This window comes from Caretta caretta, chromosome 7 (genome assembly GCF_965140235.1).
Source record: "Caretta caretta isolate rCarCar2 chromosome 7, rCarCar1.hap1, whole genome shotgun sequence".
Classification (NCBI taxonomy): domain Eukaryota; kingdom Metazoa; phylum Chordata; order Testudines; family Cheloniidae; genus Caretta; species Caretta caretta.
In genome coordinates, this window is record NC_134212.1 from 22,807,898 (window position 1) to 22,833,878 (window position 25,981).

Consider the following 25,981-nt stretch of genomic DNA (forward strand, 5'->3'; position numbering starts at 1 on the left):
GGCCAAGGAACCAGGAAGGGAAGGAAATGCATCAAACTAAAGGGGGTAGAATTAAACAAGGAAAAAACACAAGAAAGAAGAGAATTATTTTATCTATTTGTTGATGGGGTTGGGGAACTCAGGGCATGTGCAACACTTCTGGCTCAGGGAGATTTTCAGAGAGAATAGGAGATTTTTCAAAGGACAGGCTCTGACCAATACTGGCTCTAGAAGAGGTGGAGGAACAGTAGCCATCTATTGAGAGCTGCAATTTTCACTTCTATCATAGTTCAGAGTCCTCTCATCCTGTGTCTAGTTTATACCAGGGGTTCTTCACAATAAATTTTTTGGTGGCCTCACAGCGCAGCCACCACTCTTGCTGTTGGCTGCTATGACAATTTTTCTTAAAATACTTAATTAACTTTAGGAAAAACAAATAAATGTGCACATATACATGTCCAATCATTTCAATTTATTTATGGAAGGTTTTGTTTTTTGCAGACTCAATAAAAATAATGTACAGTTCTCTATTCTTTACTGGATCTAAACAGAATAGAAACACAAATAAGGTGCTTTGCACATTCTTGTCTTTTGTTTTTGTAGTTTTGGGTTTGGTTGCTTTTTTTTTTTAAAAAAAGACTTGCTAGCTAGTAATTCTGCTGCTGTGAAAAGTAATATCTGTATGTTTGCTAATATCACTTTTCATAGCAGAATTATTAGCTAGTTAGGAGGCTGTGATAAGTGATATTAACAACTGTACAAATATCAATTTTCACAGCAGACTTACTCAGCCCTGGCAAGCCAGGGCACAAATTAAGCCCTGGATGGGGAGGTGGGTAGAGGGACAATGGGCGCCATGGATAATAGGGGGTGGACGTGAGCCCAGGTCAGAGCCCGCCACCCACGGTACGAGCTTGAGGCCGGAGGAGGCTGTAGAGGGGCCAGGGACAATGAAGGGGAGGGGAGTGTGAGCCCAGAGCCAGCACCCGCCACTGCGTGGCTGGGGTCCAGGGCCAGAGCGCAAAGTCCCATGACTGGAACCTGCCACCCACCGCTCCAGGGTTGATGCCCGAAGCCCAAGCCTCACCACCCCTGGGAAGGTGGGGAATTCACTGGCTGCCTCCAGCGTTTGTGGCTCCAGAGGAGGGGGAGGGCCCAACCCCTTCTTGTGGCCCTGGGGGAGAGGCGCTGCTTCCCCCACCCGTCACTGCCCAGGAGGCTGTGGTCATTGTGGCCACATTTGAGAAACGTGGATTTAAACTACGTCCTGGGCACCTTTCTGCCACCACCAGGGGGAGCTCTCAGAGCACTACAGGATTCATTAAGTAACATGATGAGCATTACAAGATCTTTGGAGAAGGAAAAGCATTTGTATGCAAATGAACTAAAGTCACCCATATACAGTGGTTAGTGTGAGGCCAACACCCCACCGTCTAGAAATCAAGCTCAGCTTAAACCCATCACGAAGTTGTCCTCCCTCTTCCCCACCCTTCTCCAAGGTGAATCTACAAACGTGCAGGAGAGCTTGAGGCAGCGGGGCATTCAGTATAAGAGGTAAATTTAAGAAAAGTCTTTTTTTTTTTTTTAAGTTAATCCTGTAATAGCCTTTCATGAAAAATAGCCAGCAGCCTGTGACCGAGGCAATGCACACATCTTGGGGTTCAGAGGACGCCATACACCAGTGGGGTTAACCACCATGGCCAGAGTTAAACCTGGGGTAAGCCAGAGAACTCACTGAAGCTGTAAGAGTTTACACCAGAGCTCCATTTGATCCAGTGTTTTCAGAACCTTTTAATTCATAGATTATAAAACCAGAAGGCACCGTAGTGATTATCTTGTTTGACCTCTTGTATAACACAGGCAACAGGACTTCCCTGAATTAATTCCTGTTTGAACTAGAGCATATCCTCTGGAAAAACATCCAATCTCGGTTTAAAAAGGTCCACTGACGGAGAATTCACCACAAATGATAACCTCAGAGCTCACAGTTACCCTGGCAGTAGCCTCTCTTCCCTCCCAGTACATAGAGATTTCCTTCCACCTTGCCATCACCTGCAGCACATGAATGTAACATGTGCTTCAACACCCTGCCAGCACCTCTTTCCAGCAGATTTCCACAACACCAAGGGAAACTTTCGAGCAAGGTTCACTGTACACAGAATTCTCTGGGAACTAAAATTGCCCAGGTATTTGGTTTATAAAGAAAACACACAACTTAAAAAAAGCTCACAACCTCCAAGCTAACAGGATCTTTCACTGCCCTCTGCTGTTACCAGTCATTCAGCCTCCAATTTACTCTTTAATAATGTCAGGCTGGGGCTCAGGACTGGCAGCTTCCCAGCTTCTTTCTCAGGCGAGTTGGAGCTGCAGCTTGTGAATATGCTGAAGTTTAATGCAATCTGTCTTCTTTGGTAATCACATTCCATCTGCACTGGGCGCAATAAAGATGTATTGGTAAGTGCATTTGCTAAAGATATACTCTGCTGAAAAGGCTACAAGCCTGATTTACAGCGGGCAAGGAGGAAGCATTGCCTAGCAGAGACTGGCAAGAGATGTGCTCTGCTCTGCACACAGCAACAGGGGGCAGAGATTGAGCAGCAGCAGCACAGTCCCTGTTTTACTTTAGAGCTGAGGAAGAAAAAGAAACCACATGTTTTGGGAGCTGGTGACTTTAAAGATATCAGAGAAAAACCCTTTCTCTGGCAGCTTTAACCTTGCTGATTTGCAGACATACAAAGACCTACTTTATAAACAGGAAAGAAAAAAATTCCACTAGGACTTGCAACAACATTTGGTCTAATATATCCTGACAATTTTCCCATCTCCTTCTGTCGGGGCTTCTTCTGGGAGCCGGCTGGCAGCTTGCTTCACGTTATACTTAAATCAGGCGAACAGCTTCCCCTCACAATGCTAATGCAAAGGACAGAAGCTCCCTTCACAACAGTCTCAGACTCTCCCTTTCACACAGATGATCCCAGGAGAAGTATCTCAGTCTCATATTCCCTACAAAGCTCCGCTTTTTCCCTGAAGTCCACCCCACCTTAAACCCCGACACCCTTCAAGAAATTGCTCAGTCAGAGCAGATGGCCCTGTACCTGGAAGGACACTTTCCTCTTTCCTTACACACTAGAAATCCCACATCTTATACTCACCACCATCTCAAAGACTATTTTTGCCAGTTGAAAGCCCTGGAAAGAGTAAATTTCCAGTGGAAGTGATCTGTGAATTGTGCATCTTTTCCATTCCCTTTCTTTTGTTCAAATACTAATGGCCTAATTCTTCCAAGGTGCTGAGCAGCCAAAATGGATGGATGTTAATGGTAGCTGTATGCGCTCCACACCTCTGAAAATCAGATCATAAGGGGTGCAGGTTTCCTATGCTGGGCCAGCAATTTTGGGATACCCATAATACCTGAAAGGAAACATCTTGGTCTAATTTGCCAATCTAGGGAAACTAATGGCAAGCAGCAACAATAGGAGGCAAGCCCCCCAATTTGGGGTGCAATGCTAGGAGACAGAGAGCACTTAGTGCTCTGGTCATTCAAAAATATTGCTGGTGTTGGAAATATTGCTGGTGTTGGAAATATTGCTTTGCCGTCTTAAACGAGAAGGATGCAGCTCGCATGGTCCACAGGAAAAGTTGAGATTTGGAGAAAATGACAAGATTCATGAGAAGCTTAGCAGAAACCCAACAGTGGTTGGCAATACTGTCTCAAGATGCTAACAAAGAGCACCAGCACCTGCTGCAATTGGGGGGTCCAGCAGCCTGTGCGGAGGTCCTGGGGAGAGACTGAGGCCTGTGAACATTCTGACCTTGCCATCAGGGCCACAGCAATCTGAGGGAAACCTCCTCATAAGGAAAACACCACACAGAGAGGGAAGCAAAGCCAGCAGGATGCAGTGGGGAAGTAACTGTTACCTTCTGTGCTGAACTAACACAGCGCTGATACTCCTTGGCCAGCTCTGAGCACTTGAGTACTTCATGCTTGTTTTCTTGGTAGCACTTCAGAATCTCAGACTGCAGCCCTCCGCATATAGGCTCAGTGTTCCTCCGCCTGTAGGGAAAACGAGAACAAGAGGATCTGTGACAAGGGTAATGTTCACCTACTTACTTCAACTCTACCAGTTTCCATACGTATGCAAACCCCTGCACTGGAACCACGAGAAAAATCTTCATAAAATAAGTCATCCAGGAGGAATAGCAACCACCAAAGGAGTCCTACCATTCACAGTGCCTTTCGGTTGAGGAGTTCAAAGCACTTAGCAAATACAAGCCTCAATCTCCCATGAGGTTAGGAAGGGTTAACCCTATTCAGTAAGTGAGGAAAGAGAGAGAAATTACATGATTTGCCCAAATCACACAAAAAATCTTTGGCAGAGCTGGAGGTAAATCCCAGGAATCCGTGCTGAACCACAAGACTCTCCAAAACCACCAGAGGTCTACCCTAAGAGTCAGAGGAGCAACCATGACTTGTTGAATAAGCCACCTCATTCTCCAATTTATGTCACAGCTATTCAAGTATGTCAGAACAGAGCAGGTTTGGGTATGTGACTGCAGTTCACATACATAAACATGCACGAGCTAGCTTTAATCTAGCTAGAGCAATAAAGCTGTGGCAGCACAGGTTTCAGCGTGGGCTAGTCCCACATGTAACTACCCAGGGTTCTGGACAGGCTTGTACAGTCTGCATTGCAGTCCATGCTGCCATGGCTTCACTGCTTCAGCACACTAGCTAGGTAGATTAAAGCTAGCTCAGATATATCTACTAAGGCTGCAATCATACCCCAGGATTGTCATGTAGACTTGCGGGAGGTGTCGGAAGAGCATCTATATAAGTTGTTGAATAAACCACCTCACAATCTCCAATTTAAGTCACAGCTATTTAAGCACTTCAAAAAAAAGAGCAGGCTTGGGGTCATGAGGACCATTCTAGTGGCCAGAAAAAGTAGGGAGTAAGAGTGTGACTAAATCTGTTTTTTTATTTTTTGAAATAGTCCATTTAATATTCATCTATAGGTGACATTTACAGCTACCCAGGGATAACGTGGGATCTTCCTCATATACTGTAAGATATGCGTGTACATACAACACACAAGCAGCAATGTTACAAATGATGGAGAAGGCAGAGGTGAACACACCAGCAATGATGGTACTTAGGTACTAAGCAAAGTGCCATCATCTACACAGACAGGCATACACAAACTGCAGGATTTGCACCACACTTTAGAAGTTGTGTGCAAGTGTGTGCACATGTTAAGGAGGGAGTGCACACAGGAAGAAATTCTCAGATGTAATCTACTACACCTTAAATCCCCACTTTTCCTGCACTGCTACATTTGTAGGTCTGTCTCTGAACATTGAACCCAGCTATTCTTTCCACAGCACTTGATCCTACAGGCAAGTTGTAATCCTGTGCTATGACATCACATTCATTTCCCAAGCAACAAAAACGGTGTCGTCAATGCATCCGTATGACTTCAGTGCACAGTCACGGAGGCGCCGAGAGGGAGTTTCTGGATGTTGCACCTGCTGCATATTCAAGCTATTATTTGAGTCATGTTTCTTTCTACTGGGCAAAAAAAACTAAAAATCCTGTGCTTCTTGGATCCTTTGTGACTGTAGTGAGGATGCAGGGAAGGAAGCTCAGACATGAACTTCCAGCCCTCACATTTTTTAGTTTGGGGATGCATGGGGGGGGGGGGGCATGATGAGGGCAAAATATTCTGTTATATCTGGATACTTCTCTGAGAAAATTGTACTAGGACACTGTTCAAGAAGTACACCTTCAGCCTTGATCACACCACCAAGTCTCAAGGGCAAAGCTCTAGCATTTATCAGGAACAACATGCCCCACACACCAGCCACAGCATGAAAAGTAACAGCAACATTGCTGTGCTTGGATTAGACACAGTCAAATAATTTAGACCCTCCCTCCCCCCGAAATGGTATGGTCTTTAAAAAGAAGGTAATACCTATGTAGGATCCCTGGAGTATGTTCATTATTTTATGTGTCATATTAAACAAAAAAAATCTTAAAAGCCTTCCAAAAGTTTGAAATGGACAAAAACTTGCAGGGAACTTCAGAAACTCATAAGGTTGGCATTTTGCTCTGTCACTGCAATTTTAATATCATTCTAATCAACTCAGTGAGTCCTTCGAAACAATACCAAACAGGGCTAGGTCAGGAAATACCACCTAATCCCTCAATTCATTGGGAAAGTTAAGACTTTTTAAATTAGGTTTTTAACTCAGCATGTTAAAAAAAACCTAAAGTGTATTTTGTAACTGTATCCAACAGGAGGGAAGGGGGAAGAAAGATACAATATGTTATGAAATCATTCATCGATATTCACCTGAATTTAACAGTGTGATATAAGCTTCTCAGATGGATGGATACATTTTAGAGAGTGTTTGGGTTTCACTTTGCCAGTCTCAGAATGGAGGGCCATTAAGCCCTTATTTGCTGGTTCCTGCCCTGCTATGGTGCCTGCCTTCACTGACTAAAATCAATGACAAGGTAGGACACGCTTGAGAGCTCATGGCACCCTCTTGCCCAGACTGTGCGGGGGGCGCAGGCAGCACTGCACAGGGTTAAAAACAAAACCAAAAGCAGCTGGTGAGGTGCCTACCACTGCCTCTCCCCTGCAAGAGGCGAGAGATCAACCCTTGTAAACTGACAGAGATTGCCTGGGGGAAGCTGCATTACCAGTGTTACCTGCCGCTGCTTCACAGAACACCCCAAAGAGCAGAGAGTTTACACAGCAACTGAATTTCAGTTAGCCAGAGTTATCACAAATACCTTACCCCTGCTACAATAAATATTTTTTTCAAAATGAAAGCAGAGATCTCATCTACACACAAGTTGCACCAATTTAACTAAACAGGTTTAGATCAATAAACTAGAGGAATAAAACACAAAGACAGTTAAGTTGATTATTGAGTTAAGACAGTCTTAAATTGATTTAAGAGTGCCTGCACAAGTGAATTTGCACTGATTTAACTAAATCTGTTTCGCAACCTTACTTAGGTAAATCAGTAGAACTTGTATTTAGACAAGGCCTTTGCTTTCACTCAAAAAAGGAGTCTCATAGTTGTAAAGAAAACCTTAAAAAATTGAAGGAATGTAACCAATGCAGTAAAGTCTGCCTGAGTTTGTAAACAGCCTAAAACAATAGCTCTGAAAGGGGTGGACTGTGCCATCTATGAGGTGCCCAATAACTATTTAGATGCCAGGTCTGTTAACTATCCCACTACTGCTCAAAGCATGTCACGGATGGAGCAGGAAGATCACAGATCTGTATGATCTGCTGCAAGTGAAAGCTGATTTTGGTGCTATAAACAGGTAGCATCTAGGAGGTTCCACCATTTCTCCCACCAGCCCTCAGTCTGACCTGTGGAGCTAAGAAATTAGAGGGGAAGAGCCTAGCCCAGGGGTCCGTGCAAACCCCATCAAAGGGGACGCTATCCTGGAGAGCCTAGTGGGACCCTAAGCCCGTGCCTGCCGTGCTCCCTGAAAGAAGAGGGTGCCTGGACTGCTCTGGTGGCGAATGTAAGCCTAAGCAGTTTCTTTCCTAGTTCCAGTGGCTGCTACTCATCCCTCTGTTAGAGGCTAGCGCAGGCTCAGGCAGACATCACTGTGCTGCTTCCTCTTGGATCACGTTTTTAATTGTTGTTTTTAAACCTGGAACCTGTGATTGTGACATCACCACATGACTGAGAGCTATGGCCGCAAGCACCCGTTGTGCCTATGCCTTCATCTGTCCCTGCTCACGGGTGTTTCTGAACCCCCCCGAGAAGGAGCCACGCCTGAGGAGCCTAGTGGAATCCAACAGAATGTCATACTTCAGACACCTTTATAATATCCTGAGAGTGATATCCCATTTTGGCCTCTGAAGTACCTTCCCTCCCACCCCGCCCCCTTGGTTAGCTACAGCCAGTAGGCTCAGACTTCTCTGAGAAAGGTAGCATTCTAGCCTCCCCACTGGGCTGCTGTTGGTAAGACAGGGTGCTCAGCAAAAAGGGGTCTGGTGCAGTGACAAATCTGGGGCTCTCTTTAGAAAGGTTCAAGGCTCATTCTGTTTTTTAAAAGGAAAAATAAATGTATTCTTTTAAAAAAGACTATGCTGGCTCCAGAGAAGGCTAGGCTCTTAGACCTTGTTTAATACATTGAGTTATAATTCCCACCAGTGTTACTGAAACAGTCAGATGGGACTCATCTACAGGGGCTGAGAGAAAGGACAGGAGGCAGGGTTGCAAGGTTAGGGGCTTGAACAATGCCCCAGGAAGAAAAATGAAGCATATCAATATGAAAGTCAAAGTCCATAATCTATGCCCCCGTCTGCATATCAGGCAAGGTGTAAATCAACAGGTGGAAAGAGGAATAGCTGAGACTAGAAATAAAATAACTCATTAGTTTTGCCTCTCTCATCAAACTGGGGGAAAACAAACCTTTGCTTCTCTGCTGTCCAATGGGAAGGAAGGCTGTGTACACATGAAATCCAGGATTTCAGATCCTCCTCTCCCCCTCCCACTGAGTAAGCTAAATCAGGTCTTTGTCTGGAAAAGAAGGGAGAGGTTTTCTTAAATGAAACAAAGGGCATTTTTCTCTCTGCTATCCCTTGAGGTAAGCTTAGAGCCAGAGAGATCTTGCTACATTTCGACACGCTGAGAGTTACCAGTTCCTATCTCTTTCCGTGTATTCCCTTTATTTAATAAATGAAATCTCATCAACTTATCCTTCTTCTATTATCACTGCTGACATCAATCTGATAATATTGGCTTGGCATGGAATCGTGCTATTATATGTCCTCCTGATATTTAATTTAAGAGAAACGTCTGCAGTGGGGTGAATATGTGAAACAAGCTTTTTATTACTGGCAGCAGTAAGGACGCTGCGAGTGAATTAGACATTCATCTTAGTCAGGACCAATCTAGTGGCTCAGAAGAGGTTTTCTCTTTAACCCTCTCTTGGCTGTTCAGCAGTGGCAGGTAACTGCTACTCCAGCCAACAGCTGTATTCATCTGTCTTGGCAAATTCACCTCTGTGTGAATATAAACCCAATGAAGAAGTGCAGAGTACCCGAGAGGTTAAAGCAAGATTCCTAAAGAATTTCCACCATAAATTCTGGGCTAGTAAAAAAGTGTTTGTCAGAATGTTTGTCAATTAATCAGACAGTAACACTTCCCCCTCCCCAACACATACACACTGAGACAGCCAGCTATTACAGGGATAGATTAAGGCAAGACCCTTGGGATCTAGGCCTCAGGGGCAGATGCAGGAACAAGGCAGAGCAACAGGCCACAGGGAAGTACCCCGCTGATTGCTAGTGGCAGGCAGTCTCCTTTAGGAGGAAGATCATGGACTCAGGATTGGGAGGTGGAGGGGAGGAGAGCCTTCTGCATCTGGGAGGAAGACAATATGGCTATGTCTACACTACGCAACTTTTACAGACGTGCCACTAAAAGGCGCGCAGTGTAACTGCTGTTTGTTGGCAAGAGAGCTCTTCTGCCGATAAAAAAAATTCCACCCCCAACGACCGGCAGCAGCTTTGTCCTGCCAACAAAGCGCTGTTCACACCAGCGCTTTTTGTTTGTAAAACTTTTGTCGCTTGGGGGGGTGGTGTTTTTTTTGAACGACCAAAGTTTTGCCAGCGAAGTTCCAGTGTAGACAAAGCCTAAGTATCTGCATGGTAACAGAAGGTTTAACTAAAAGAAGAGTCCACCATGGGGTAGCTCAAGGGTGGTTGTTACACAAAACTTTGGTAGAGGTAAGTGCCATTTAATCTTAAACTTATCCCTGGGGTTAGTTGCACTGAGAAAACAGGGCTGTAAATGCTGCAGTAACAGAGAATGGCAGGAGGATATTCTGTTCTAAAGATTAATGGAAACCATGCTCATTCCTCCTAGTCAGTCAGAGAAGGGAGACGAGTCCAGTCCCTGCCCACATAAACCTCTGTCTTTCCACCACAGAGTTGGTTCCTAACTTTCCTCAAGTTCATGAGCTTTCAGATGAAGGATTTTGGTTCAGGCCCTGTTCTCCACCATTCTGGGACAGAGTTCCCAACTCTGGAAGTCAGTTTATTTGCCCAACCGCCTCAAAAAAAAATCCCTAAACCCTACCAGTATTCGCCACTATTTTGTCCTGAAACTAAAAATACACCAGCAAAGTAAATATCTACCACTATCATTTTAGGACATAGCAGCCCCATAGGCCAGTGCAGGAGAGCAATTTCCTGGTGGTTACTATACACCAGGCAAACTAGTTGATTATTACAGAGGTCCCAGATGTAGTCAAAAGATTCCACGGAAGATTGCTCTTTTACACTCTGGTGAACTGTATTCAGACTGAACTGTATACGGCAGTTACAAATGAGTTTGTGGGGGAGATGGGGTGGAATCTAAACCTAGACATTTTCATGCATTTACTCAGGAAAAGCCCAGGGCTGAGATATCAGGTGGTGTGGCAGGTCAGAAATGAGGTGCCCTGACAGAGCTGTATGACAGCCCAGGGCATAGATAGCTCGGGGTGTCGCAAGTCAGGATTGACATAAACTAGTGACTTGTGATAAAGGATACGTCTACACTCTGAGCTAGGGCTGTGATGCCTAGCTTGCGCAGACATACTTGCGCTACTGAGCTGGTGTTCTAAAAACAGTCACGTAACTGAGGTAGCATGGCAGTGGCGAGCAGCAGCACAGGCTAGCTGTGCTAAGTACAAAGCAGCCTGAACTCTGCGGACATGTGCCTGGCACAGCTAGTCCATGCCACTCCTCACTGCTGCCTGTGCTACCTTGGCTACACTTCTACTTTTAGGGGGCTATCTTGAAGGGAGCAAGTGCTAGTATGTCTACAGCAGCTGGGAATCACACAGTGGGATGTTTTTGCATCACAAGACATGCTGTGGGTATTTTAGAGTGAGCATGTTGGTGCAATGGTCAGGTACTGTGGTATGTTATTGCACATATACAAAAACCTGTAAGTGGCTAGCTGAGCTGGAAAACTGCGTTCTCCCTTTGATAGTATTTGGCTGTCACAGACAGCTTCTCTTTAACATGTTAGGAAAATAACTCTGGAGGAATACATCGAACAGGACAAAGAAAGGTTTCTTCTTTTCTGATTATCGCATCCTTATCACTGACAGCCATGACCTCACTACTTGCTTTGGAATTCCCTGCCCCAGCATGGCAGTTCAATAATATAGCTAGAATTAAAAAGGGGATAGTCATTTGGTGGCTGATTTAGCAGGAATATTGAGTGGATGATCTAACAGATCTTTTCCATCTCTGACTTCCATGATCCAATAATATTCTATTACAAATACTAAGATGAGGTACCCAAATCGTATGTTTCAGGAGCATAACCTCTGTGGTCAGGAAGAAAACACTCCTGCCCTTCCTCAAGTATTCAAGAACACTGTTCAACAGATCTGGTTTCACCTTCCTCCAAAGCTTCGGGATTGGACACTGCTGTGGATTAGTTACCATGCTGGGCAGAACTAAAGCCCAATCTGCTATGACAGTACTATGCTATGTCAAGTAAGAGGACAATGTGGACCAAAATAGAGAGGAACCACCCCTGGGACTTCTCATAAGGATAGCACCATTAACCTCAGTGTTCTAGTTAAATTCCAGCTCAGATAACTAAATTCTGCATCCTGGAGTTGCCTCTGCTGTTTCCATTGGATAGAATATGCTGCTTTACTTCCTGTCAGCATAAACAGCTGTGCAGCACTGCAACTGAACAGCTGCTGCATTCCACCCCAGAGATAGCTGCATTTCAGTGGTGGGTGAAGCGACTGCTATATTCTAGTGGCATGGGAGTGCCACTATTGTTAAGGTTGCATTGTGCCACCTGTTTAAAGGTGGACCTTTCCAAGTTCTCTAAAAAGAACACCCATAGTTGGTTTCTTTGAAATTTAGTGTGCCTCAGGAGGGTGCAGGATAGTGTTAGTGACCAAAATTTGGAGTTATCTGAGCCAAGGGTTCCAGACATATAAGACCCCATAAATAGCCACTTTAAAAAAAAAAAAAAAAAAAAACTGTAGGTGAGGTTTTGTTTTCTGGTATTTTGCACAGAGCTAGAGATCAAACTATTGATGTGATGCAGGTCAAAAAGGTCTCAACCTGTCACGTTTTACCCAAGTTAGTGTATGGTACCCACCAGCGGCACCAACTTTTAACGTGTCGTGGAGTACTCGACCCCCACCCCCAGCTCTGTCCCAGGCCCCACCCCCACTCCACCTCTTCCCCCAAGCCCCCACTCCCACCCCGCCTCTTCTTACCCCCTCACCTCAGCACCTCCTGCCCACTGCGGAACAGCTGATCTGCAGCAGGAAGGAGGTGTTGGAGGGAGGGGGAGAGGCTGATCCACGGGGCCGCCAGCGGACGGGAGGTGCTGGGGGGACGGGAGCTGGCTGCCGGTGGGTGCTCTGCAGCCACCATTTTTCCCCCATGGGCACTTCAGCTTTGGAGCACCCATGGAGTCGGCGCCTACGGTACCCACTAAATGTTTCGGGAATCCAACTTGAAGAAAATGTACACTTCTTATATTGCACATGCATCAGTACAGAAAAACAGCTAGAGGAGTTTCCATGCCCACAATTTTATATGGTTTAAACTTGACTCTTGTAAGCGCCTCTCTAAAATCTGCTGTTTGCAGTGTTGTTGTAGACATGTTAGTCCCAGGAGATTAAAGAGACAAGGTGGGTGAGGTAATATCTTTTATTGGTGAAAGAAACAAACGGATTTCTGAGTTATAGGCCTCCCAAAGACAGCTTTCCTTCTGCTACCTTGTACTATTAAACTCAGGGTATGTCTACACTGCAATCGGACACCCACTGAAGGCCTATGCCAGCTGACTTGGGCTCACGTGTCTGTTTAATTGCAGTGTAGACTTTCTGGATCAGGCTATAGCTGAACCTCTGGGACCTCCCACCTCCTAGGGTCCTACAGCCCAGGCTACAGATTGAGCCCGGACACCTACACTGCAATTAAACAGTCCCACAGCTCAAGTCAGCTGGCATGGGTCAGCCGTGGGTTTTTAACTGCAGTGCAGACATACTGCCAGAGGTACTCATGACTGTATGAATTACAGACCTCTTGATAACTGTGAACTCACCCCTCAATTAACATATCTAAGGATAAGTTAATCACAAACCTCCAGCTAAGACAAAAGGAGTTTTGGACTTAGGGAATGTCTCCACAGCAAAAAAAAGAGACTAGCAATAGAGAGCCTTAGAATCCAGGTCAACTGCCTCGGGCTAGGAGGCTCACACTGCAGAGGTAAAAATAGCAGTGTAGACATTCGGGCTCGGACTGGAGCCTGGCTTGAAACCCAACAAGAGGGAAGGATCTTGGAGCCTGGGCTCCAGCCTAAGCATCTACATTGCAATTTTTAATACCCAATAATAATACATAGCCCCTGTACTAAAGAGCTTTAACAACATTAAACTTCACAAATACCCCTTTGAGGCAGGTAGTCTCCCTATTTCACAAATGATGAACCTCACTGCTTAAGTTTAACTGACTTGCCCAAAGTCACGAAGTCTGAGTTCAAGGCCAGAAATTATAATTTAGTCTGATCCCCTGTATATCACAGTCCAACACCATCACCCAGCACCCACATACTAAGCCCAACAACTGAAATGAGACCAGAGTATTACAGCCCACAGCATACTAAACTACTGTGTGCCACAGGCAGAGAACAGAAGAGACTGAAGGGTGCACCAATGTCCAAGGCCCCTGCAATTGCAGGCAACTGACAGAGATATACAGATAATTCCAGCAAGTGACCCATACGCCATACGAAAAACCTCCCAGGTCACTGCCAGTCTGGCCTGGGGGGAAATTCCTTCCTGACTCCATATATGGCGATCAGTTAGACCCTGAGCATGTGAGCAAGAATCAGCCAACTCAGCATGTGAGACACAGAAAGCTTGGTGCCACCTCAGAGTCCTGACCCACGCCATCCAGCAACCCATCACCAGCCATGGCCATATCTGATGCTTCAGACAAAGGAGACCAAGAAAACCCAGAGTACATTGCCAGAGGGCAGGGGAGAGAGGGGAGAAGGGAAATGACCCTTTCTGACTCCTGCAGGTGACCAGCTGAAGCCCTGAAACATGAGCTTTTAGAAATATAAAACTCAAACCAGAAGGGACAAAACTGGGACCAGAACTGACAGTTCTGGACTACCATAATGTACTCAGCCAAATACTGTATATCATACTACTTCCCGTACTCTAACTTGTTTTCTTAACCTCACTAAACAAGCAGTCTTTCTCCATTTCACTGATGAGTGCCCCTAGAAGGTTTCAATTTATATCTCAGGCTGTTTTGCTAGACAAAGTCCAAGTAACTTCAATGACTGACCGATATAATCTTTACAAGTATGGATACTTATGTTATCTGTTGAATGCCAGTACTCTCAAAACTGCACAAAAAGGAGGATGACATGGCCCCATCCCATTGAGCCTGCAAATTAGGTAACTATTCATCTCTACTGGCATTTTGCATGGCAGATGGCAAGTTGTGTGTTATAATAGAAAAGACTTTTTCACAGGCAATTCAAATGTATATTTGGACATAGATTCTTTACTAGTGATGAATGTAGGATATTGACTTGGGAGGAACTCTGCCAGTTTTGAAGCGGAAAGGAAAATTACAGCCTGTTCTTTTCCTTGCCAGGAGATATTGAAGTTAACAGAAGTTGATCTCATGCCTGCAAACACCACACACCATTTCATCCAAAGATGCCAAGCTACTAAGGTTGACAAGCAAAGATGAGTCTAAAGTTAGCAGTAAAATGGCCTTTGGAAGCCAAACAGGAATGAGTCAGAACCTTGTTGCTGGAAGGAGCTCTCTGAATCAGAAAAGGAGGATGGCTGAGCTCCCACAAGGCAAAAAAGCGATACAGCAAGCAGTAACTGCATCTGAAACAAAACTTACCCCTACAGGTGACCCAAACAGGCATTTATTTTTTTTTAAAGAAGATAAAAAACAACACTTAAGAACAGTTAAGACCTCAGATCAGGAATGGAATATGTGCAGCTCACTGAATGCATGAATTACTGGCTCTAAGAACACAAAATGTTGGGATGGTCAGTGCTACAGCATTTAGGGGGTAACTGCCTACTGAGAAAATGCCAAATCTATACAGATTTGAAAATTCCAAAAGCAATCCTTATCTATTCTACCTGCAAAACCTGGGGTCTGCAAGAGAGGAGTTTATAATGTTCTCACAAAGCTAGAGAGATGTTTTCCTTGTAGTGATACCCCCTGCATCATACTTTTAGACTGGATGAAGGGTGGTAAGTATTTTAGCAGCTTCCTACAGTATTTACTTCACCCACCACCAAAATGCAGGCATTTCTGGGGTGGACAGAACAACAGCCACACTAGATACACTATTATATGTAGTGTATATAATGTATCTGACTGAAGCTGCAGGTGAAATTTACAGAGACAGAATTCAGTTATCCAAATCAGAATTCAAGTGAGACACTGGAACTAAACACTTCAGCTTAAAGACCCCATGGCACTTTCTGCAATCTAATGAGGATGACATCTCATGCATAAGGTGATGCCTTCAGCCCCACAGCACATCTTACTTACACTATGTTGTGTGATTCACTCACTACTGACTCCACCACCATTCACCCACCCTTTTAAACACTGGAAATTTTGCTGTTGCAGGAGAAACACAAAGCCTTGAACTCAGGTCTTGGCAAGCAACACAATCTCAACAAAGTACTTAAAGAACACAAGAAATTCCAATAGAAAACAACTTACGTGAACATGGTTTTCAATTCACAGGAAACCATATGCTTTCAAACTGGCACCAAAAGCCTCTCATGCAAGTTAACGTGACCAGCACCAACTTCAGGGTTACTGACTTCAGCTATTAATGATAATCAGAGTCAGCTCCAGCTTACTGCTGAAAAAATTTCTCCAAGGAAGTATCCCTATGGACCACTCTGGAGTCAGTAAGTGCTACATTTTAACCAAATTAGACATGGGCCTGGAGGGCTTGGCAGAAAAGCTGGGTGTGCACCTGTCCCATCATGCAGGAAAGAGACCTCCAGGGGTCAACCTCAGGACACAGGGAAGAAGCAGAAGGTGAGGATGAAAAGGGTGAACCAAACTCCAGCAGGCCTAGACATACTGAAATCAGGCTGAGGGTCTACTGATTGTGAGGTTTCAATGTTAACGGGATTCTATGCAGAAAGCTACTGGTTGCGCTAGGGTTTACATGAAAATCTATTTTAGCTGAAGAACTTTGACCATCCATAAAGTGCTCATTGGAGTATGATGCTATAAAATGATCTCTCACCCTCTACAAGGAAAGGTGCAGCCAATAAAACCATACAGCTTGGATACTGATCTCTGGGGAAACAGCTCACCATGTTGGAGGCTTGTGTAGCTATGTCATGACTATCATCTCCTCAGGAAGAGGAGATTCAGGACATATAGAACCTCTGACCTTCAGAATATCAATCTCTCTCTCCTCAATACCTCTCAAATACTGTCCAATATCACATCCCCTTGTTTCCTATCACCCCACAAGGAGAATTTAACACTCATTAATAAATGGAAGCATCTCACATACAGAGCATATAATTCAGAAGCATGAATACAATTACTGTTCAAAATAGCAACACTGCCCTTGAAATCAGTTGTTAGTGAATTAATGACCAGATTGTTAGAAGTGTTGCCTCAGCTTCGCCTTGGGCTTCTAATTAGCAAACAAGTCATTAATTCACCAGTTACAAGTGGTTTCTGAGGCATTATTGCTTCTGACATCTTTAATTCACCATTTTTTTTTAAAAGGCTTTTCCAGATGACCTGAGCCTCATATCAGTCCCTGGCCATTACCACCACCAGCACACAGAAAGGCAGCTGCAAACATCCAGTGCTGGCCAACCTGAGGTCACTAATCAATATGCAAGGCACCTTCCCTGGGAGAGGGAAGAGAAGGCCTAAAAAGTCACTAGTATGGAGTCACGGAGGAAAACTACATCCAGGTGAATCTCAAACATCCTGAAACTGTAACGTTCTTGCTTCAGCCATGTTGCTTTTCCCACTCCCCAAACCAACCATGTCAGTGCTCTGGTTCCATTTTAATTTTTATTCTTGATGAAGTCTGTCTCTTGCAGTAAATTTGAGCTGCCAGCCAGCTTTGTTTAACATGTTTTAGACTATGTTAACTGTGGTTTTGTTTTAAGGGGGAACATATTATTGTTGCTGAAAGTAATCAGAATCAGCTCTGTCAATGCACTTTATACTATTCACCTGTCTTAAGGGTTTTATGCTTCCACCCATCACCATAGTATGAGTGCCTTCCATGTGAAATCAATAGCAATAGTAAAGTCCCTAGTGAACTCCAGAGTCTGTCATTTCTTCCCCTGCTAGTCCAGTCCCAACCCCAGATCCCCACCCCACAGCTATACCATTGCACCTTGATTTTGACCTACAGCAACTGCTGCACTTGTGAGGAGAGACCGTTATTTTCGCACTGATTTTGCAGTAGTGACAAACCTGTACTGTGTGTGTACGCTCGTTTTCACTCATCATCCCAAATAATGCAAGGAAGTAAGAGGCAATATTCTAAATACAGAACTGGGATATCATTAAATGAACTGGGCCACAGGAGGGATATGCTTTTGTTTAGACACAAGCATTTTAGCAATCCCTAAGAATTGCAGAGCGCAGATGTGATGGGGTGACGACTCACCGCTGCGGCACCTCCTGCTGGTTGTCCAAGGAATTAGCTCTTTTCAGCCAGGAGAGCCCTCTGCCGGTCGGTGTCTCTCCTGCCACTGGCCTCGTACCACTCCCGGCCCCCCGGTGCCCTTCTAGATTAGGGTTCTGCCCCCTGGCCATACCCTCTTAGTCTGGGTCTCCCCTTCCAGGGGAACCCCCAACCCCTTATCCCTCCGTTGCCTCAGTGGTTACTGTCAGTCATCGTCTAGCCCCCACTCCCTGGGGCAGACTGCAGTCTGTACCACTCATCATCGACACGGGGGGGTCGGACCAGCTGCCTCTGTCGAGGTTGGGGCTGCTCCTCTACAGCCTTTGTACCCTTTTGTGGGCCTTTACCTTGGCTGCAGCCTGGGGCTCTGCCCTTCCCCAGCACTGGTCTGCCCTAGGTACCCTCCTCAGCTTCCCAGGCTCTCCATGTAGCTAGAGAGAGAGAGCGCGCATCTCTCAGCTCCTGGCTAACACTCATCTTATAGGCCCAGCTGTGGCCCCACCTGTGACTACTTCCCCCAATCAGCCTAGCTTTCCTCCAGCTATAGCCCTCTCTTAGGGCTGTTTTAAGCCCTACAAGGCATGGTGGGGTGACCACCCCGCCACAGCACACTTTATGCAAACTCTCATGTCTTCGGTCTGGTCACATTCCACTGTAGCAGTAACTATTTAAGGCTTTAAGAAGCACTCCCAGGAAAAGTAAAGTGAGCCAACTGGAACATTTATGCAGTTCCAGCACAGCCAGTGCAACCCTCATTACAATACCCCACCCTCCCAGAACAGAAAGGACCACAAGAACAGAAAACTTACAACTGGTCTGAGTGCCAGACCCTGAAATCAATGTATAGCTAGAAACAGTTTAACAATGGTCCTCCTGAAACAGTATTGAAAATGGATAAGTGCTAGTGTAAATGGGGCGAACTACCTTCAACTCCATTTAAGAAAAGATCATTAACTCTTGTTTCTATAAAGATTTCCTCACACTTTCTGAAAGGGCATTAAAGCCAGTACTATCCCATCTACTCTAGCACTTGCACCATTTTACATATCACTTCGGGGAAACAGATTCCTCAAGGCCAGTTTCAGCAATACTTCAATTTCCCAACTCAGACCAGGTCTGGAGGCACAAAGGGTCAGTGCAGTGCAGGCCAGGCTGTCATGGAATCCCTTTATATGAAATGCGTGTGGAACAGAATCACTGAAAGCAAGGCTGGGAGCAACCAGCATGAATAGTGTTAGAAGGAGGGGGAAGAGCCAGACCCTTCTTCGGTGGGGTAACAGTCTTGCTCTTACCTCAACATGAAGTGAGAATGAGCTCCAAGGGGTAGCTGGTGTTGTATCCCTGAAAGTTACTATCTCCCTATTGCCTAGGCCCCTAATTTCAACCATGTATGAATCTATTAATCTAATAATAGGAGAAACCCCACAGCCATTTTGCTTGAAGCCTGTGATGTCCCTGCCTCTTCCTCTTGTGCTTCAGTATTGTACACTTAATGTCTGCTTCAGAATTCTACCCCGTGTGCAGTCCCCTCAGAGTAGAAATATATGGGGCTAGTTAAAAATTTTCTCATATCAGACTTTAAGATTTCATGAGCCAATGAAGTAGCACCATGCATGATCCTTCGAACCTTCCCAAACTCTAAAGAAACCAGTCAAAAAGCCGGTAGTTCCTTGGGGATTTGCTCACAATTTCCATTTTCAGTGAAGGCCTGTTGCTGCTATAAAGTCTGTAATGAAATTTAATAAGACCCTCATTTTCAGGGGATTGAACTATGGAATAATTTGCTGTTCCAAGCTCACAGTCTGTCCAGAAGCTTTTTACCCCATGCCTGTGCCAAGGCTGTGCAGTTCTCTTTTCCATACAAAGCCTAGGAGGATACTTACCACTTGTCAGTTTCTCTAACATAATCACCTTAAATACTCATGTCCATTAAGTTTAAAGATCCTAGAATCATTAAATGAACTCTTAGATAGGAGGTCTCATGTGGAATAAATCTTGATGGCAGACTTTCCATTGGAAAGTTGCCTTGGTTTCAAAGCTGATCTCTATCAGGATGACAAGCTAGGAGCATTCTTTAAATTCTCATTGATAGCTGTGCCTGGCATATTCAGTCCTCTCAGCATAGCGAGCTAAGCAATAGGGCTCTTGGTAAGCAGCTTCAGAGAGAGTTCAACAGACCATAAGACTATCTCAGAGGGAAATTATTCAGCTCCAGAACAATTTTACCTCTTAACTTCCTAATCCCCCTACCCCACTCTGCAGCTTTACCTTTTAAAGAATACCATATGCCCACACCCAACCATGCTGATCCTTGCTTCCAAATTTAAAAAAACAACAAAAATAAGATAAGGTCAAACTTAACAAAAGAATGAAATTAAAAAAACAGCACTTTGAGGATAAATCTTGAGTGCCTGCACTAAGCCGTAACTTCTTCACGGATTTTTTTTTCCCCCTTAACAGATTCAGGGGCTGTAATAACATTTAATCCTCAGAAGCTAATCTAAATGTAACACTCAAAAGAAGACAAAGACAACGCAAAAGAAAAAAATGTGGCCACTGCCTTTTGGGACGCCTGCTTTATCCCAGGAGCGAGCACATTAATAGAGCTTGGAATGAAATGCCATTTTATTCTCTGTAGCAGGGAGGGGATTAACAAGTTGTCTTCTCTAAACCCAGTCTGAGTCATGGCTCTCTGAGCACTGAGAAAAGGATGTGAAGAAAAGTGAAGGGTGGGGAGCACTGGTCTTTTATGTACATGTTGCTTCTTTTGTGGGTGGTTACTGATGTGCAGAGTTTGCTAAACACAGAAGGAGGGAGGAAAAGTTCTGAGTCCCCAGACTTTAATTCCACTGGTTAACAAAGGGCAAAATAATAATGCAGCAATTATAATAAAATCAGACAGACAGTGTGTCCAAGGCAGCGTTCCAAGTCACCATAGCACGCAAACAACAAGGGCATGTTACTGAAGGTACTCAAAGAACTGCCCATTTTTCAAGGTCTGTTCAGTGGCTTCCTGTTGCTAGGAGGTTCTTCTTGGAAGAGAGATGCAAGCTGGATAGAACCCAAGACAGGACAGTGAGCAGTATGCAGGGAGGATGGTTGTGCAATTTCTTGAGATACTTCACAGGAAGGTGGAGTCTAGGTTCAGGTAATGTGGTTAGGAACAAAGACTGTCACACAAGATCAGACCACTAGTCCATAAAACACAGTAGCCTGCCTTCAGCAGTGGCCAATACCTGGTGCTTCTCTTGTTGACTCACTTTGTGGCCTGGGGCAAAGCACTTCATTTCTCTATTTGCCCTCCTGCAAGATGGGGATAATAAGGCTTACCCACCTGCCTCACAGACACATTGTAAAGACTCGTTAGTTAAGATCTGTACAGCACTCTGAATACGTGAAGAGCCATATAAATACGAAGAGAAAAAAACAGTAGCGCACTTGGCCCCTTGTGCAAAGCTGCAGCTGTTTAAAAGGGTTGGAGAGTGAAGGAAAGGGATACTCAGATGCCTATAAATGCCACAGAAGCAGTCTCCGTGATTTGTGCTGCTTTGACCTTTGCTGCAGTATGATCTCTGTAAAGTAGAATTTACTCACTGTAGGGGAAATCCCATTTTCATTCCCCGCCCCTCAGTACACTAGAATACAAATTTAAATGTGGTACTTGATAAAAGGTGACAAAACACAGGACAGCTGAGTCTGATTAGGTGTGTGCGCATGCAAGGTAGAGAAGGTAAATCCAGTAACCCACCATGATTGATGGGATTGGTGCGTTATGGGCTGAGAGAGATATTATGGAATGGAGACAGAGCATCATACAGAGGGAAGAACCGCCCCACTTCCCATTTCTTCTTGTTATACAGGAGCAGTGGTGGTCAAGTGCACTGTGCTTGGGGCTGGGAGTTGGCAGACCTGAGTTTCATCCCTAGCAAAATCTGTGTGACTTTGTTTGTGTCTGAGTTCCTCAATCTGTATAATGGAGATAATCAAATGTATTCACTTTGGTAAACTACTTTCAGATTTACAGATGGTCTAGTGCTTCAAGACTAAACAGCATGACTAGTCTGCTCCTTCAGTTGGTTTGTTGCTCATTGAGTTCAGATGGGGGTGGCAAATTCTGCATTCTTCAGTACTCAACAAACAGTGCCTGATAAAGGGACCTTGTAGCATAAACAAATGTTTGGTTCTACCCAGTAAGTTCAGAATACTGATACATATACCCACAAAGGAACTTTCTCTCATTCCATCCAAGACATAGCTCTGTTCTAGTTTTAGGACTGTAAGCAATTTGGGCAGGAAATGCATGTTCATATATGTTTGTACAGCACTTAGTATAATGACGCCCGATCCTAAATGGGGCCTCTGAGCACTACTGCAACACATGCCCGCACTAAGATGGTGAGCTGGCAGGGAGAAGCAAGGTGGTCAGTATGATTAACATGGGGCACCATCAACCCCTAGATGGCGTATTCCAACACGGAGCCCAGGATGTAGGGCAGGGGTGGGCAAACTACGGCCCGTGGGCCGGATCTGGCCCGTTAGGGCTTTGGAACCTGCCCATAGGATTGCCACCCCATGGAGCCGTGGGTCATGTGCTGCTCCCGGAAGCAGCCGGCACCACGTCCCTGCGGCCCCTGGGGAAGGTACCTGCAGGTGAGCGCAGCGCGCGGAGCCCTCTGCCCCCCCTCCCCCAGGAGCCGGAGGGACGTGGTGCCAGCTGCTTCTGTGAGCAGCGTGGGGCCAGGGCAGGCAGGGAACCCACCTTAGCCCCGCTGCATGCCGCTGCCACCCCAGAGCTGCTCCAGATAAGTGGCTACGGGCCAGAGCCCACACCCAAACCCCTCCTGCACCCCCTCCTGTGCCCCAACCCCTTGCCCTGAGCCCCTTTCTGCACACTGCACCCCCTCCCTACAGAGTTTCTCAAATGCAGCCACATGCGGCCACCAGGGATTTTCTTGCAGCCACAGCCTCCTGGGCACTGAGGGGGGTGCAAAGCAGTGCCTCTCCCCCAGGGCCATCAGGGGCCGGAACCAGAAATGCTGGAGGAGCAGGCAGCCAGTCAGTTCCCCACCTTCCCGGGGGCGTGAGGCTCGGCCTTCAAGCATCAACCCTGGGGCGGCAGGTGGCAGGCTCCAGTCATGGGACTTTGGGCTCTGGCCCTGGCCCCCAGCCATGCAGTGGCCAGTGCCAGCTCTGGACTTACCCATCCCCCATTGTCCCTGGCCCGCACAGCCTCCTCCAGCCCAGGACTCTGTGCGGTGGCAGGCTCTGACGCTGGGCTCACCTCAAACCCCATTGCCCCAGTCCCCATTGTCTCCTTACCCACCTCCCCATCCAGAGCTTTACTAGCTAGCAAGTCTTTTCTAAAAAAAGGCAACTAAAACCAAAAACAACAAAGGACAAGAATGTGCAAAGCACCTTATTTGTGCTTCTATTCTGTTTAGATCCAGTAAATAGAGAACTGTACATTACCTTTATTACTGAGTCTGGAAAAAAAAACCCAACCCCTATATAAATAAATTATAATTTGGACACGTATATGTGCATATTTATTTGTTTTTCCTAAAGTCAAGTAAGTATTTTAAGAAAAATTGTCATAGTGGCCACCAGCAAGAGTTGGTGGCCACACTCTAAAGTCACCAAAAAATTTATTGTGAGAACCCCTGCTCTAAGAATCTCCATTCTAAAAAGAGGTAGATGATATGAGGAACTCTTTCCCCCTCACATTTACAAGCCCTGCATAGCCTGTCCTTTCCCAATTATTAAGGCTTCCAGCGCATGGTTCCCAAGCTATTTTTTCAAGACAACAATGTGAATTTCAAAACAGATACCACATTGGAGCCAAAGGATAGTATTCCCCCCCGGGGGGGGGGGAGTGGGCTGCTGTCCATCTAAGTGAACCCAAAGAAAGTCTTTCTATTTATAGTGGCCAAAGTCTGCTTACTCTTCCAACAGAAAATATTACAAGAAAGGGCAAGTAGGAAATCTCAGAGTGGCTGCTCTTAGGGACACAGGGAGAAGGGGAAGGAACCTCTAAGACCCTAGAACATTCTTGCTAAATCTCAGGAAATCATTAACTTTTGTACTGATCTCAACTGTTTACCATTTCAAGGAATGGCTGCATTACCAGATGGTAACATATGCTGCAGATCTTCATCTTGCAAGGAACAGGGAAGGTCAAATAAACCTCATGGGAACCCAAGTGAAGGCTGTCCTAAATACAGGTTTGACACATAGCCTATGACAACAAATACAGGATATAACCTGGGGTCTTAATCTCCTCTAAGAATTCATTATTTATGTTATATATTATATCCTTGTTACATGTATTCTCACCAACTGGCTACACAATTCTGGACGCACACGCAGATAAAATATCTTCTCTCTGCTCCAAGGCGGCTAAAGAAAAGACTGTCAGGTCTTGATTACAACATCTACAATTTTTAAAATTTAAGTTAATAATTTAAATTTTACTAAGAAGAGTTATCTGAAAATGTCTGGGATGTATCAGCGCCTTGATTTTGTAAGTACACTGCATGTGAGCTTTTACAGCAACCAAACTGTCCAAGCACCAGTGCGGAATTATAACAAGTTATGTGATGCTTTGATGGCCAGTTATAATAAAAAAAAAGAATACAATATAATATACTGTGCACCCCACTTACATACACCTGTATAATCTATTTATGTAGTTAAATATCATGCAGTCTGGACTTGATCCAACGGGACTGCATATGTTGTTACTCCAGTATATTGCATGTTGGCCAACTGTTTGTTGTACCAAACTGAGGTACAAATGCGGCTCTTAACAGTATAATTTCTCTGGACTCATGAATAGTAAAGAATTCTCATAAACTTATATTTTTTCTTAGACAGTTGTTAGTAGTACATGTGGAACAATGAGCTGGAAAATGCTACTGGCACACAAAAATGGAGGAATTTGGACATGAAATGCACTGTAGTGGCAAAAGAATACACACAATATTAAAGGACTCCGAGCCACGATAAAAACCATATTTCAGAAAATACATTTCATCTCTGTCACTATAAACACACATGATAATTAAAACAGATTTTAGTGTTGTTTAGGTGTCACCATTTATGCTATTTACTTTTTACATTTCTCTTGCCTGTACAAAATGAAAAAAAAAAGTTTCTCTTTTCTGCTCTTCTGCACTAGCCCAGCAATGTCTGGGTTGCAAACACTGTGGTGGACAGTTTAAATGTAAACCAAAAATACTTTTTATTGCTATTCTAAAAACCTTGAAAACATTCTAATCCAATTTGTGTTTTCTAGACCCCATCCTCATCTCCTTCTATTTTTATTTTCAAAGAAATTCTACACTTTGACCCTAAACTTTCTCCCTTAAAGTTAGCACAACAAGAGAGTTTAAAACTGTTCAGGTCTCTAAATACTTATTCTGCAGTAACATCACACTTCATTTATGTAAATATCCAGGGGCTATTCCCACACAGTGTATTATAAATACAAACAAAACTGTTGAAAAGAACCAAAATGATTTCTTACTTTATGTGGTTCTCTGCACCAGTGGCTGCCTCATGGAATTGCTCTGATGTCAGCTTGTAGATTTCAGCATTCTGAAACAAAGCAAATATTGCTCATCACTCAAGATTGTGCTTTTTTTGTATCCTACCCTGTGATGTAATTGTCTTCTATAATAAACAACATTCATTTCTCACCCAGCAGGCACCATATTCTGCTACAAAACAACTTAGGCTCCACCAATATAAAATATGAATATGAAAGAACATATGCACTTCTAAACAGATCACATCAAGGCAACAAACTTGAGTCACACCGCTGCAGACACCTCATGTGGGGAGGGGTAGGCCTCTTGGCCAATGCTCAGTTTGTGTTATTTCATCCAAACTTATTTTCCAGCAGGTGTTTCCAGTGCTGCTTGGGGTTTGTTTTGGTTTTTTTAATTGCTGTGGGGAGCCTGTAGGTTACTGACTTGCAAGTGTCAAAGCTAGCTGCTAACACTGTTAGCCTAAAAGAGAATTAATTTTATATTTCAACCCCACTGTCCATGTAACTTGCTTTTTAAGGAAAATTCCTTGAGCCATTTGCAGACTAGCTACCATGCTTCCTCTTTAACAGTATAGTGAAGAGTATCAGACTTGAGTCAATCTGAAAGAGTAGATGCAAACTGATACAAGAACAACCACTTTTTAAAATAAATGAAGAGATGAGATAAAAATAGTCTCAGGGGGTAAACACTGAAATTCGACATAG

General features: G+C 44.6%; 1 protein-coding gene across 5 annotated transcripts in view; it reads right to left on the bottom strand.

Moving 5' to 3' along the window:
- CHCHD6 (coiled-coil-helix-coiled-coil-helix domain containing 6) overlaps positions 1-25,981 on the bottom strand; it is a 200,848-nt gene that overhangs the window by 75,375 nt on the left and 99,492 nt on the right. For 4 of the 5 annotated variants that reach the window (XM_048856011.2, XM_048856010.2, XM_048856012.2 and 1 more), the window contains 3 exons: positions 25,253-25,323; positions 8,428-8,535; positions 3,898-4,033 (listed from right to left, as the gene is read on the bottom strand). In XM_048856011.2, coding sequence (XP_048711968.1) covers positions 3,898-4,033; positions 8,428-8,535; positions 25,253-25,323 — 315 coding nt within the window. The remainder of the gene's footprint in view (positions 1-3,897; positions 4,034-8,427; positions 8,536-25,252; positions 25,324-25,981) is intronic. The other variant, XM_048856014.2, reaches the window with a different exon arrangement.